The sequence below is a fragment of the Salvelinus sp. IW2-2015 genome, linkage group LG13 (genome assembly GCF_002910315.2).
Source record: "Salvelinus sp. IW2-2015 linkage group LG13, ASM291031v2, whole genome shotgun sequence".
Lineage (NCBI taxonomy): Eukaryota > Metazoa > Chordata > Actinopteri > Salmoniformes > Salmonidae > Salvelinus > Salvelinus sp. IW2-2015.
In genome coordinates, this window is record NC_036853.1 from 47,141,635 (window position 1) to 47,157,113 (window position 15,479).

At 44.3% G+C, this 15,479-nt stretch overlaps 1 protein-coding gene and 1 pseudogene across 1 annotated transcript; both read left to right on the plus strand.

Annotated features, from left to right (window-relative positions):
• Positions 1-1,374: 1,374 nt before the first annotated feature.
• On the plus strand, positions 1,375-10,445 carry LOC111971753 (uncharacterized; annotated as a pseudogene).
• LOC111971749 (gastrula zinc finger protein XlCGF49.1-like) lies at positions 6,176-8,235 on the plus strand. Its single transcript, XM_023998583.3, has one exon. It carries the CDS (start codon positions 6,466-6,468, stop codon positions 6,919-6,921), a length of 456 nt encoding a protein of 151 aa, XP_023854351.1. The 5' UTR covers positions 6,176-6,465; the 3' UTR covers positions 6,922-8,235.
• Positions 10,446-15,479: the final 5,034 nt, after the last annotated feature.

Consider the following 15,479-nt stretch of genomic DNA (forward strand, 5'->3'; position numbering starts at 1 on the left):
TTAGGTTAGATTACTTGTTGGTTATTACTGCATTGTCGGAACTAGAAGCACAAGCATTTCGCTACACTCGCATTAACATCTGCTAACCATGAGTATGTGACTAATAAAATTTGATTTGATTTGATTTGGCATATAGCATTAAGGGTTACCTACTGTAGTGTTGTACGCGCCAACTCCACCAGGGGTCTGGCAGCGTCTTGGGCGTTGTTTAAAGGGTTGACTGTAGGAGATATTTGTGCTGTGGCGAGTGGGGCATCAACACACACTTTTTGAGAGGTTTTATCGCTTGGATGTCACTGCTCCATGTTTAGCCCAAAGCATGCTTACTGCGGGGACAGGGGACTGAAAGTTGACTGACTGAAAGGGAAGGTAACTGTTATGGGTGTAAGATGGCACAGTGATGCCATCTGTTGGTAAATGTTAATTACTGCAACTCCAGTGTTTTACCGGTGTGCTTGAGATACCCGGAAATATTGTAATGTACTGAACAAGACTGGTTACTCGCATCAATGCCTCTGTCTCGTCATTTAACATTCAAACAGTAACGTTATGACTATAACTACTGTTCCCTGAAGGAGGGAAACGAGGTACGACACCCGTTTGGCCTCGCACCGTCCGTTACTGGGCTCGGTGAAGAGCGGTATTAAATTGAAGGAATGAATTCGAGCCTTACGCTTATCAACTGTGGAAGGCGGGACTGGCAGCGAGGAGTGGATTTATTTGGCCTTCATTGGAATTTTAGATCCTTCAATCATAGTATGTTATACCTTGTTTCCCTCCTTCAGGGAACAGTAGTCATAACGTTACATTTGCTATCCTGTTAGGGCCCTCAACAGAGCTTTAGTGATGGGGGGGCGCTCATGCAGCTGGGGATCCGAAGTGCCCTGTGAGAGAGAGACAGGTTGAAATTACCACAGTTTGAGTGGGGCAGAAAGTTTCCTATGCTGAGGCAGTAAAGAGAGGATAGGGGTGAGTGATTTGAGCCCCCTAGTGAGTAGGTCTGAAGAGAGAGATCCAGAGAGGATGATTTTTAGTAAGGTAGGATTTGAGTTTATTGCTATGGTTATTAAATGTACTGCACTGATGGAACATAAATTCCAGGAAATAGATGTGGTAGTGACAGCAGCAGAGACATTGTTGGGTGTAAGAGTTTAGCGCAGAAGATCAACAGGGGGGTTCAAGAGAATATGTTCCACCCAGACTGTTCTCCTGGAGTAGGATCTGGTAGGGCTAAAGTAGTGGTGATAGTAGTGGGATAGGGGTGGTTGGTTTTTGGGGTATAGTGGTGTATATGTGTAGGGTTAGATGGTGGTGCGATTTACTTGTTCACTTCCCTTTTTAACTCCTCTTTTTGTTACAAAAGTGTAATTCACACTCCGACCTGTGACAGGCAGCAATACGCAACACAGCGTCTAGTCTGCCGGAAAATCACACAAAGACGTGACCAAGAAGAATTTCCAAGTTTGCGTTTTTATTGTTGTTACTGAAACCTTTATTAACACCCTGGAACTCAAAATATAACTAATTTAACTGCACAGCGTCACATACTTACCCCATGTAGTGTTTAATTCGCGTTGGAGACAGGTTGATACATGTTATCTAGGTAACGCTAGTTAGCTGCTAACGTTAGCTAACAATGGCTAGCTGTATGGTTTTTCACACTCAAATAGCCTCCATCATGGAGGTGCTAGCGAATGCAGCCGTGGAYGAAATCTGTAAACTCGTGGACGACGACTATGCAGTGTTTCGTTTGGAAATAACTCAAAGCCAGAAAGAAAATAGGGCATTGCGGAGGAAACTACTGGAATTGAAAGTGGCACGGGAGCGCGCAGAGAGGACAATGCGAGAGCGCGTCCTCACCAGTCGTCCCAGRAGTGTCAGATACAGAGCAATGGCCAGAGGTACAGTACATTTAGCAACAGGCCGAGACTTTGCGGCCCGTCCCCCTTTCCCCTCTGCACCCATTATTGGGTCTAGGATTTTTTGGGGATAGTATGCAGTAATTCCCCAAATTATTTAGCTATAACGTGCAAAGACAATCATATTATAGCCAGATTCTTGTTTTACTGCATTTCTTATTTACTCAATGAAAACAATGTGATACATGGAACATAATACAGTATATTGATAAATAAATAGTATATCAATAAGTTATGAGACATGTTACCTTACATACTTGCCAATTGTTGACAGTGACAATAGTGTACAGTCGTGGTCAAAAGTTGAGAATGACACAAATATTAATTTTCACAGTCTGCTGCCTCAGTTTGTATGATGGCAATTTGCATATACTCCAGAATGTCATGAAGAGTGATCAAATTAATTGCAATTACAGTGGGGAGAAGAAGTATTTGATACACTGCCGATTTTGAAGTTTTTCCTAATTACAAAGCATGTAGAGGTCTGTATTTTTTTATCATAGGTACACTTCAACTGTGAGAGACGGAATCTAAAACAAAAATCCAGAAAATCACATTGTATGATTTTTAAGTAAATAATTTGCATTTTATTGCATGACATAAGTATTTGATACATCAGAAAAGCAGAACTTAATATTTGGTACAGAAACCTTTGTTTGCAATTACAGATATCATACGTTTCCTGTAGTTCTTGACCAGGTTTGCACACACTGCAGCAGGGATTTTGGCCCACTCCTCCATACAGACCTTCTCCAGATCCTTCAGGTTTTGGGGCTGTCGCTGGGCATTACGGACTTTCAGCTCCCTCCAAAGATTTTCTATTGGGTTCAGGTCTGGAGACTGGCTAGGCCACTCCAGGACCTTGAGATGCTTCTTACGGAGCGGAGCCACTCCTTAGTTGCCCTGGCTGTGTGTTTCGGGTCGTTGTCATGCTGGAAGACCCAGCCACGACCCATCTTCAATGCTCTTACTGAGGGAAGGGGTTGTTGGCCAAGATCTCGCGATACATTGCCCCACCCATCCTCCCTTCAATACGGTGCAGTCGTCCTGTCCCCTTTGCAGAAAAGCATCCCCAAAGAATGACGTTTCCACCTCCATGCTTCACGGTTGGGATGGTGTTCTTGGGGTTGTACTCATCCTTCTTCTTCCTCCAAACACGGCGAGTGGAGTTTAGACCAAAAAGCTCTATTTTTGTCTCATCAGACCACATGACCTTCTCCCATTCCTCCTCTGGATCATCCAGATGGTCATTGGCAAACTTCAGATGGGCCTGGACATGCGCTGGCTTGAGCAGGGGACCTTGCGTGCGCTGCAGGATTTTAATCCATGACGGCGTAGTGTGTTACTAATGGTTTTCTTTGAGACTGTGGTCCCAGCTCTCTTCAGGTCATTGACCAGGTCCTGCCGTGTAGTTCTGGGCTGACTCCTCACCTTCCTCATGATCATTAATGCCCACGAGGTGAGATCTTGCATGGAGCCCCAAACCGAGGGTGATTGACCGTCATCTTGAACTTCTTCCATTTTCTAATAATTGCGCCAACAGTTGTTGCCTTCTCACCAAGCTGCTTGCCTATTGTCCAGTAGCCCATCCCAGCCTTGTGCAGGTCTATAATTTTATCCCTGATGTCCTTACACAGCTCTCTGGTCTTGCCATTGTGGAGAGGTTGGAGTCTGTTTGATTGAGTGTGTGGACAGGTGTCTTTTATACAGGTAACGAGTTCAAACAGGTGCAGTTAATACAGGTAATGAGTGGAGAACAGAGGGCTTTTTAAAGAAAAACTAACAGGTCTGTGAGAGCCAGAATTCTTACTGGTTGGTAGGTGATCAAATACTTATGTCATGCAATAAAATGCAAATGAATTACTTAAAATTACAGACCTCACATGCTTTGTAAGTAGGAACACTGCTGATTTTGCAGGTTTATCAAATACTTGTTTCCCCACTGGTAATTGCAAAGTCCCTCTTTGCCATGCAGATGAACTGAATCCCCCAAAAACATTTCCACTGCATTTCAGCCCTGCCACAAAAGGACCAGCTGACATCATGTCAGTGACTCTCTCGTTAACACGGGTGTGAGTGTTGACGAGGACAAGGCTGGAGATCACTCTGTCATGCTGATTGAGTTCGAATAACAGACTGGAAGCTTCAAAAGGAGGGTGGTGCTTGGAATCATTGTTCTTCCTCTGTCAGCCATGGTTACCTGCAAGGAAACACGTGCCGTCATCATTGCTTTGCACAAAAAGGGCTTCACAGGCAAGGATATTGCTGCCAGTAAGATTGCACCTAAATCAACCATTTATAGGATCATCAAGAACTTCAAGGAGAGCGGTTCAATTGTTGTGAAGAAGGCTACAGGGCGCCCAAGAAAGTCCAGCAAGCGCCAGGACCGTCTCCTAAAGTTGATTRAGCTGCGGGATCGGGGCACCACCAGTACAGAGCTTGCTCAGGAATGGCAGCAGGCAGGTGTGAGTGCATCTGCAAGCACAGTGAGGTGAAGACTTTTGGATGATGGCCTGGTGTCAAGAAGGGCAGCAAAGAAGCCACTTCTCTCCAGGAAAAACATCAGGGACAGACTGATATTTTGCAAAAGGTACAGGGATTAGACTGCTGAGGACTGGGGTTAAGTCATTTTCTCTGATGAATCCCCTTTCCGATTGTTTGAGGCATCCTGAAAATAGCTTGTCCGGAGAAGACAAGGTGAGRGCTACCATCAGTCCTGTGTCATGCCAACAGTAAAGCATCCTGAGACCATTCATGTGTGGGGTTGCTTCTCAGCCAAGGGAGTGGGCTCACTCACAATTTTGCCTAAGAACACAGCCATTAATAAAGAATGGCACCAACACATCCTCCGAGAGCAACTTCTCCCAACCATCCAGGAACAGTTTGGTGACGAACAATGCCTTTTCCAGCATGATGTAGCACCTTTCCATAAGGCAAAAGTGATAACTAAGTGGCTCAGGGAACAAAACATCGATATTTTGGGTCCATGGCCAGGAAACTCCCCAGACCTTAATCCCATTGAGAACTTGTGGTCAATCTTCAAGAGGCGGGTGGACAAACAAAAACCCACAAATTCTGACAAACTCCAAGCATTGATTATGCAAGAATGGGCCCAGAAGTTAATTGACAGCATGCCAGGGCGAATTGCAGAGGTCTTGAAAAAGAAGGGTCAACACTGCAAATATTGACTATTTGCATCAACCTCATGTAATTGTCAAAAGCCTTTGACACTTATGAAATGCTTGTAATTATACTTCAGTATTCCATAGTAGCATCTGACAAAAATATCTAAAGTCACTGAAGCAGCAAACTTTGTGAAAATTTATATTTGTGTCATTCTCAACTTTTGGCCATGACTATAGTATAGCCTTGAGCATTTACAGTATCTAACCTAACCACCACTTTTCCCCCACTCTCAGGTGAAGGACATCTCACTGGAGGCCACAGGAGCTTTGTGAAGCCAGCGGGACACAATACATGGAGAGATGACCAACCAATCACTGTTGATGAGGGGAGTGGAACCTCAACCCAGCACTTTATTGTGATCGAGGTTAGTGTTGCATAAAGAATGAGAGTTACTTTGTAAATAAAATGTGCCTGTTTATTTCAGTAGGGCTCCCCTCAGTTATTCACTTGCTGACATGTACAGTAAATCCTCATTTACCTGCCATAGAGGAACTTGTGAGACTTCCCTACGAAGTACTGGTAATAACCTCTCTTATTGTGTCAGTCTGCAGATGCAGAGGCTGCAGGTCCTGGAGTCAAGCTGGAGAGGTTTGAAGGAGTGGAGGACCCACGGCACAACAGAGACATCCAGTCTGGAGCGCCCCCTGTAGCCACGGAGAACCCCACCACCACCCCAGTGCAGTCCAGGACACGATGCCTCATCACGGAGGTCAGTGGAACGCCGAACGCCATCCTCAAGTCAGAGACAGACACCAAGACTTTAACTGTACACACAGGATCTGACCACAGATCAAACCCAGAGAGACTCGGGRTGGGGAGACTGGGCTGTCATCCTGCTCCCAGCTCAGAGTATTTACCGGTATTTCACCAGAGGACGGTTCATTCCTATGGTGATGGTGATGCGTTTGACACTGGCGGTGATGATCCATCTTGTTCTTACGCTACAGAGATGGACCCTGTCAACATATCCTTGGGTTTAGAGACACAGACTGATCTGTCTAGAGGGGACTGGAACCGGTACAGTAGTAGTGTATACTCTGAAGGGTGCCTAGATAAGAAAGGGNCCTTGGGTTTAGAGACACAGACTGATCTGTCTAGAGGGGACTGGAACCGGTACAGTAGTAGTGTATACTCTGAAGGGTGCCTAGATAAGAAAGGGGAGGGTCTGATTGTAGATGAAGTGACTGTGAAAGTGGAGGGTGACGTTCCTCCCACATGGAATGCAGATAGTCACCTAGGGGACGGAAACTCACAGGGCAGAGATTTATTTGATTACAGGGGAAGCTTAGAGACAAATCTAAATGTTGCCACCCACTCCCTTTTACACACGTTCAAGGATCGCAACCCAGACTCCACTTTGATGGAGCCTTCCGATTCACACAGCCTTGTCCTTTTCGATCAGGTATTGAACTCAAACGACACGACTAGAGCCCAGGCTCATGGAGGGGGAGCCACATTAGGCAATAGTAAAGAGAAACGGTTCCTCTGCATGTTCTGTAACAAAGGCTTCAGCTGCCCCCAGAAGGTGGAGATCCACCGGAGGGTCCACACAGGGGAGAAACCATTCAGCTGTCCCCAGTGTCACATGCGCTTCGCCCAGGCCTGCAGCCTGAAGAGGCACCAGAGGGTCCACACAGGGGAGAAACCCTACAGCTGCCCCCAGTGTGAGAAGAGGTTTTCTCGCCAGCACCAGCTGAAGACGCACCTGAAGGTCCACACGGGAGAAAGGCCGTTTGCCTGTACGCATTGTGGGAAGAGGTTCTCCGAGAGGAGCTACCTCAGGATACACCAGCAGAAAAAACATTCCAGCCTATAACATGGAAAGTAACCATTCCACTCGATAGCTTCTGATGTTTAGATGAAACCCTGCATTAAAGACAAAGATTAATTTATTGTTGTCAGCAGAAAAGGCCCAGAGATGCATTTGGAATAACGAGAGTTACAGATTTCAGTGTTGAATATTCCTGAGTAGAATATTACATCCAAACATGGTGTGATATGTAAGGCATATACAGTGCCTTTGGAAAGTATTCAGACCCCTTGACTTTTTCCACATTTTGTTTCATTACAGCCTTATTCTATAATGGATTAAATAAATAAAAAATCCTCAGCATTCTATACACAATACCCCATAATGCGAAAACAGGAATACCTTATTTACATAAGTATTCAGACCCTTTGCTATGAGAAATTGAGCTCAGGTGCATTCTGTTTCCATTGATCATCCTTGAGGAAAGTTCTACAACTTGATTGGAGTCCACCTATGGTAAAGTAAATTGATTGGACATGATTTGGCAAGGCACACACCTGTCTGTATAAGGTCACACAGTTGACAGAGCATGTCAGAGCAAAAACCAAGCCATGAGGTCGAAGGATTTGTCCGTAGAGCTCCAAGACAGGATTATGTCGAGGCACAGATCTGGAGAAGGGTACCAAAACATTTCTGCAGCATTGAAGGTCTCCAAGAACACAGTGGCCTCCATCATTCTTAAATGAAGAAGTTTGGAACCACCAAGACTCTTCCTGGAGCTGGCTGCAGGTAGACTCAGCAAATCTCTAGACTCAAATGATGTAGAAGTACAAAGTAAAAACAGCAGTAGTGGGTTAATTTGAGCAACAACTAAGAACGTTGAAGCGAGAGGCTATACTTCTGCGGTTTTGGTCCCGCAGCTGTGCACATGCGCAGATACTCTTTGTGACTAGGTCAGAACAAAGTCTTGCATCTCACTCATCGCAATATCTGCAGTGCTGCTCGTGGAAACCTCATAACGCTGAGTCTTCCTTGAAAGACAAAGGTTGATTTTCATCCACAGATTAATTTGGACTAACAAGAGTAACAGATTTCAGTGTTGAATATTCCTGGGTAGAATATTGCATCCAGYCATTGTGTGATATATAAGGCATATATAASCCTAACAAGTCTYTTACATATTGTGTTTGTACTGTATATGATGTTCACAAATGCCTATTTCACTGCTTCCATTCAATTACWATTTTTTTCCCAAGACACTTTTAATGAGAAAATGAATGCAGAATTTGTTTTGAGACGTATGTGTGGTTTTCATATGGCGTAAGTTAAACTTGTTTATGTTTAATAAACACAAAATGGGACTTCATTCTAAGACTTTCATTGAGACTCTCTTTTGTGTACATCACATCTGATCTCACCCTATTTTGCATACACCTGACAGCGCTTCATAACCAATATACACTTACTAAATATACCTACAAATACCCACACACTAACAAACACCTACTGTATGTCAAAATAGTTTAGTCAGGTTTGTCTGATGACTTTTGACTTATCATAGCTGACTTATATTTACCCACAACATCATATTTATGTCCACCATGATGGGTTTAACAACAATGAAGTCATTCTGTAACTACAGTATAGGACTCAAACGTAGTGGGGATGGGTAAACACTCCATGTTGAAATTGTGTTTATTATCTGTGTGTACGTACCTGAGGGAGTGTATGTCTGTGTAATCTGTATCACCTGTCTCTTCCAGGAGGAGGAGGGTCCAGAGGTGCTGCTGGTGAAGGAGGAGGAGGAGGGTCTGGGGAACCCTGAGGGGACCATAGTCAGGGAGGACAACCAGACTACACCTGAACCCACAGAGGAACCAACTGAGCAGCACAGGATCACACACAGTCTCACTGAGGTATGGATAAGGGCCAGATCTTGATTGATAACTCATTGTCCAATCAGAAGATGCTCCATAGCAGGGTGCTCATATCAGATTTCTTGATCCAACATCCTCTCACTCTGTATCTCTTACAGTCAGTAGACATGGAGGCTGGGAAGCCTGATCTGCTGCTGGTCAAAGAGGAGACAATAGAAGACAGACCTGAGAGCATTGATCTGCTGAGTGGACTAAAGATGGGGGAGCAAGGTAAGGGAGAAATACATATAGCCTACATACAGTAATAGATCTTCAATGGGAATAGTGATGCACCTGGCTATTGACGACAAAAAAATCCATATGTAGAGTTCTCTGCCATGTTTGTAAAGTCTATTTTCTAAACTCTTCCTGAAGGTGGTTGGCTGGAGGATAACAGAGGCGACTGGGCGGCCATATTGGATTACCATACGGGTGCAGCCAAGGGCCCAGGGGACAACATCACTGAGCAGGCCAGGACCAAAGGCGACATAATGGAGGTCAGTGGATGGGACAGCGTCTTGAACTCTGGGCTGGGGAACAACACTGTTAACCACAACCAGAAACAGACTGACGAACACAAAACAACAACCAAACTTAGTCTCCATGACGACAGACTAGCTGAGACTAGAGCGAGGTGTATATTTGGTCTGCAGAGACAGGGAGGTGTCCGTATGCAGTGGAAGAGAACAGACACAGACTCTGCTAGCGATGCTCCGTCCTGCTCCTATAGTTGTGATTCAGAGAGACTGATGGCGCCTCAGGTTAACCCCCTAACAGGTGCTGCCTTCAGCCTGCCTTCTATAGGATCTATCAACTGGAACATGGACCCTGCAACAACACAGACACTCCCTGGCCTTCATCCTCCTCACACTCTCCTAATGTTAAACCAGACCTCAGACAAGCCCATTGACAAATTACAGTAGAAGTGCTATCAGCAGATTTAGTGGCAAGGAGAAGGGCTTCCTGTGTTTGTTCTGTGGGAAAGCCTTCACTTTCCCCAAGCAGGTGAAGATCCACCAGAGGATGGACAAGGGGGAGAAACCGTTCGGGTGCCACCTGTGCCGGGCCAGTTTACCAGACACATCCAACCTGAAGAGGCACCAGAGGGTCCACACAGAGGAGAAATCCTACAGCTGCCCCCAGTGCGAGAAGAGGTTCTCCCACCAGCACCAGCTGAAGATGCATCTGAAGGTCCACACGGGAGAGAAGCTGTTCGCCTGTACACACTGCGAGATGAGGTTCTCAGAGAGGAGCTACCTCAGGATACACCAACAGAAAATGCACACGGCCCTTGTATAGTGACATGTAATATAGTATTAGTTAGTTTGTAATTAATTCTGTTGGTTTTGGATGTAGTAGGGAAGTGAGGAAATAATGTGTATGATGAGGCAGAGTAGATGATATGGGGATGGTTGGTGTGATGGTGTCTGTAAAAATGCTTCACTGATGAAAAGTGAGAACCTTGTCCTGTTTGATACTGTGGTTTATAGTGAAATACCAAGTGTCTTATTACATTTTTCCTTCAAAATATTTCAAAATATATTCTATCAAAGTGAAGYTTCCAGATGTAACTGTATGACCATTTTGTTGAACTGAATTACAAAATTGACAGACTATTTTTTAAATAATTGCAGCGACTGAGTCCCTTATCTCAGTGGAACAAAACATTATAAACATTTTTTATCAACACATATGGACATTATTTATATTTATGTATTTATAATAAACTCCAATGGCCACATATTGTTAGGTACTTGAATCGCAGTGTTTGATATGGGCTTGACTGTGGTAAACATTTTATCATGTCATATTTTTGTGTGTACAGCAAAGTTTCTTATGTAAAACTTTATACTTTTCTGTTCAATTTATGTTTATAGTCTGCAGTCCATGAGGACCTGCTGATATCCGGTGTTGCTGGCTGGAAATACTGGACCTCTGAGGTGGCTGGTCACAAACCATGGCCCCGGATCAGAACCGTAGATCAGGGGCCATCACTCTTCCTTCCAGAGTCGGAACAAGGACCGAACCACGAGGGACAGAGACTCCACCACACAAAACACAACCAGTGGACAGGGGGACTGAACAACCTCAGTCCTGGTGGTCATCAGAGAGACGGAGCCTCAAGTCAGGGATCCAGTCTGCAGCCCAGACCCTTCTCTTCACAGTCTCAGTGCAGGGATGGAGCAGGGCCTGTGGCTGATAGAGATAGACCCTCCTGTTCCTATGATACAAACACCACAGTATCCATGATGAACAGAGCAGGTCACCCTGGGCTTCAGCCTTCACAGAGAGTGGTGGGAGACCCCCCTGGWGGTAGTCTATCAGGAAATCTGTCTTCTTCAGAGTCTCCTCTAATGCCTGGTGACTGGGTTCATAGAAAGCCTGGACCTGGGTCTAGCCTTCCTCAGTTACCTCATGGTTACTCCACTAATACAGACAAGGTCAGGATGGGTGTTCACCACAAGAGGTACCTAGCCTATAACACAGCACACAATCCCAACAACACCCAAACAATGGCTAGAGGTCAAGGAGGGAGCTCAAAGACTAACCATCTGAGGGGGGTCGCACCTGCTTCTACCTCCTCTGGTGTCATTGGGTCACAACGTGGGAGGCTGAGCYTTAGGACGGACGCCGACAAGCTTTACTCCTGCTCCACATGTGGGAAGCGCTTCGCTGAGGCAAACTATGTAAAGGAGCACCAGACCGTTCACACCAAGGAGAGGCCCTTTAAGTGCAAACTATGTTACAAGAGCTTCTCCTTCCGGAGTAGCCTTATCAGACATAGGAGTGTCCACAATGTGGAGAAATCGGAGCAGTGTGTCTAGAGAGGGCTCCCGAGTGGCGCAGCGGTCTAAAGCATTGCATCTCAGTGCTAGAGGCATCACTACATATACTGGTTCGATTCCAGGCTGTATCACAACCGGCCGTGATTGGGAGGCCCATACGGCGGCGCACAATTGGCCCAGCGTCGTCCGGGTTAGGATTTGGCCGGGGTAGGCCGTCATTGTAAATAAGAATTTGTTCTTAATTAACTGACTTGCCTAGTTAAATWAAAAAAATGTGAAGATGTACACAGGGGACCATACTTTAGCCATCATGTGAAGTGACCTGGAGTAAGAGCAGTGGTGTTGTGGAGGTGGGCAGAACGCCAGTGGGCAATGAGTATACTCACTTCTTAATCCCCACGATGCATATCAAAGTAGTGTAGTGGAGGTATACACTGTGTCAATAAGGCTGATGGTACAGATCTAGAATGTTTATCTTACAATGTTGATAAACTATTATTTCTTCACATTTTCGCAATGTGCCCACAGTGGTAGGCCTATGCGCAAATGATCCAAAATGCAATTTGTGGGGAAAAAACTGTGTGCAACCGGGTCATCAGGAGGGATCAGCCAATCGTGAGGAATAAAATTGACTACTTCAAAATGGAGATAGGCTCTATTTCCGGCTGGCGTTATGGCAGGGCAAGCACAGATTAGTTTGCAATTTCAGTATGTAAAAACTGACACTGGCATTTTCCACCACATGCGCAAGGTTCAGCAATTGACCTGACTAATCTCAGCTCACTAGCTCTGAGGTGGGAGGAGTGGCAATATTTAAGGTGTGTCCTTGAAAACATGTGCAAAAGTGACACTCATGCAGCGCATATCGAGACATTTAAGACCAATGAAAAGCAGGTCTTAGTTGTAACTCGCTTGGTAAGGGCATGGATTTTGTGAGCGGAAGTGCAATTTATCCAGCCGTGACGCAGATTGCGTTTATACTCATGGAACAAGAGAAGATACGTGCTTTTGATGCCGGTAACTCTTATATTAATAAACATTTTTCTTTTTAATTTGGTTTAAATTGATTAAAAACCAAGCATAATAGTCTCTCTTCCCTTCAATGAAGGCTGGAGGTTAATTCAAGTGCAGGCTGTCAGCTTTAATTTGTATTTTCACCCATATTGAGTGAACCGTTTAGCTATAAAATATCCGCTGGAGATAGATGATACCGGAGTTTCCCAAGAATCAATGGGTGCATACCATTAAAAATAAGTCCAGAAATGTATGAAGTAACTGCAGATTTTCCCTTTAAAGGGGCAATCTGCAGTTTCTACATACATTTTTGTTCCCATAAATTAATATGTACCCATTGATTCTTGAATAATATAACTTAGWATTGCCTCATGAGCTTAGTTCAACTGTCTAACCCCATCAGAACCCAAAATATACAATTGTCCAATATTTGTAAACAAAGTAAATGTAAACAAACACTCTATAGCCTCAAAACATGGTTAAAACTAGAATGTTGATAACATTTACAGTGACACCTACCCCAGCCAAACCCAGACAATGCTGGGCCAATTGTGCACTGCCCTATGAGACTCCCAATCATGGCCGGATGTGATACAGCCTGGATTCGAACCAGAGACTGTAGTGACGCGTCTTGCACTGAGATGCAGTGCCTTAGGCCACCGCTGCACCTCTCTGGAGCCCAAGTGGATGGTCAGTCCTTGCATCCATAGCTATACCTATGAATTTGAGAGCGGTTACATTTTTCCAACCGCATCCCTCAGCTTTTGACAGAAACGGGAGGGGACTTGTTTCAACTACTGATTGGCGCTTTAATGTGTAATGTATCCTGACTCTCTGTGGTCACTAAAGATCCCATAGCACTTATCGTAAGAGTAGGGGTGTTAACCCCGGTGTCCTGGCTAAATTCCCAATCTGGCCTTTATACCATCATGGCCACCTAATCATCCTCAGCTTACAATTGGCTCATTCATCCCCCCTCCTCTCCCCTGTAATTATTCCCCAGGTTGTTGCTGTAAACTTACCCGGTAAAATAAGGGTTAAATAAATAACAGCCTCCACTCTTTTGGGAGGGCTTTCCACTAGATGTTGAAACTTTCCTGCGGGGACTTGCTTCCATTCAGCAACGAGCATTAGTGAGGTCGGGTACTGATTAGAGGTAGACCGGTTATGATTTTTCAAGCCGATACCGATTATTGGAGGACCAAAAAAAGCCGATACCGATTAATCGGCCAATTTTAAAATTTAATTTTTAAAATATATATTTTTATATTATATATTTATTTGTAATAATGACAATTACAACAATACTGAATGAACAATAAGCACTTTTATTTTAACTTAATATAATACACACAGTTGAAGTCAGAAGTTTACACACACCTTAGCCAAATACATTTAAACTCAGTTTTTCACAATTCCTGACATTTAATCCAAGTAAAAATTCCCTGTTTTAGGTCAGTTAGGATCACCACTTTATTTTAAGAATGTGAAATGTCAGAATAATAGTAGAGAGAATTATTTCTTTCGTCACATTCCCAGTGGATCAGAAGTTTACATACACTCAATTAGTATTTGGTAGCATTACCTTTAAATTGTTTAACTCGGGTCAAACATTTCGGGTTGCCTTCCACAAGCTTCCCACAATAAGTTGGGTGAATTTTGGCCCATTCCTCCTGACAGAGCTGGTGTAACTGAGTCAGGTTTGTAGGCCTCCTTGCTCGCACACGCTTTTTCAGTTCTGCCCACAAATTTTCTATAGGATTGAGGTCAGGGCTTTGTGATGGCCACTCCAATACTTTGACTTTGTTGTCCTTAAGCCATTTTGCCACAACTTTGGAAGTATGCTTGGGGTCATTGTCCATTTGGAAGACTCATTTGCGACCAAGCTTTAACTTCCAAACTGATGTCTTGAGCTGTTGCTTCAATATATCCACATAATTTCCTCCCTCATGATGACATCTATTTTGTGAAGTGCACCAGTCCCTCCTGCAGCAAAGCACCCCCAKAACATGATGCTGCCACCCCCGTGCTTCACGGTTGGGATGGTGTTCTTCGGCTTGCAAGCGTCCCCCCTTTTCCTCCAAACATAACGATGGGTATTATGGCCAAACAGGTTTATTTTTGTTTCATCAGACCGGAGGACATTTCTCCAAAAAGTACGATCTTTGTCCCCATGTGCAGTTGCAAACCGTAGTCTGGCTATTTTAATGGCGGTTTTGGAGCAGTGGCTTCTTCCTTGTTGAGCGGCCTTTCAGGTTATGTCGATATAGGACTCGTTTTACTGGGGACACAGATACTTTTGTACCTGTTTCCTCCAGCATCTTTACAAGGTCCTTTGCTGTTGTTCAGGGATTGATTTGCACTTTTCGCACCAAAGTACGTTCATCTCTAGGAGACAGAACGCGTCTCCTTCCTGAGCGGTATGACGGCTGCGTGGTCCCATGGTGTTTATACTTGCGTACTATTGTTTGTACAGATGAACGTGGTACCTTCAGGCGTTTGGAAATTGCTCCCAAGGATGAACCAGACTTGTGAAGGTCTACAAATTATTTTCAGAGGTCTTGGCTGATTTCTTTTGATTTTCCCATGATGTCAAGCAAAGAGGCACTGAGTTTGAAGGTAGGTCTTGAAATATATCCACAGGTACACCTCCAATTGACTCAAATGATGTCAATTAGCCTATCAGAAGCTTCTAAAGCCATGAAATCGTTTTCTGGAATTTTCCAAGCTGTTTAAAGTCACAGTCAACTTAGTGTATGTAAACTTCGGACTCACTGGAATTTTGATACAGTGAATTATAAGTGAAATAATCTGTCTGTAAACAATTGTTGGACAAATTACTTGTCATGCACAAAGTAGATGTCCTAACCGACTTGCCAAAACTATAGTTTGTTAACAAGACATTTGT

Excerpts from the sequence above, each read along its gene's own strand:
- LOC111971749 (XM_023998583.3), top strand. The coding sequence starts at position 6,466 with ATGGAGCCTTCCGATTCACACAGCCTTGTCCTTTTCGATCAGGTATTG.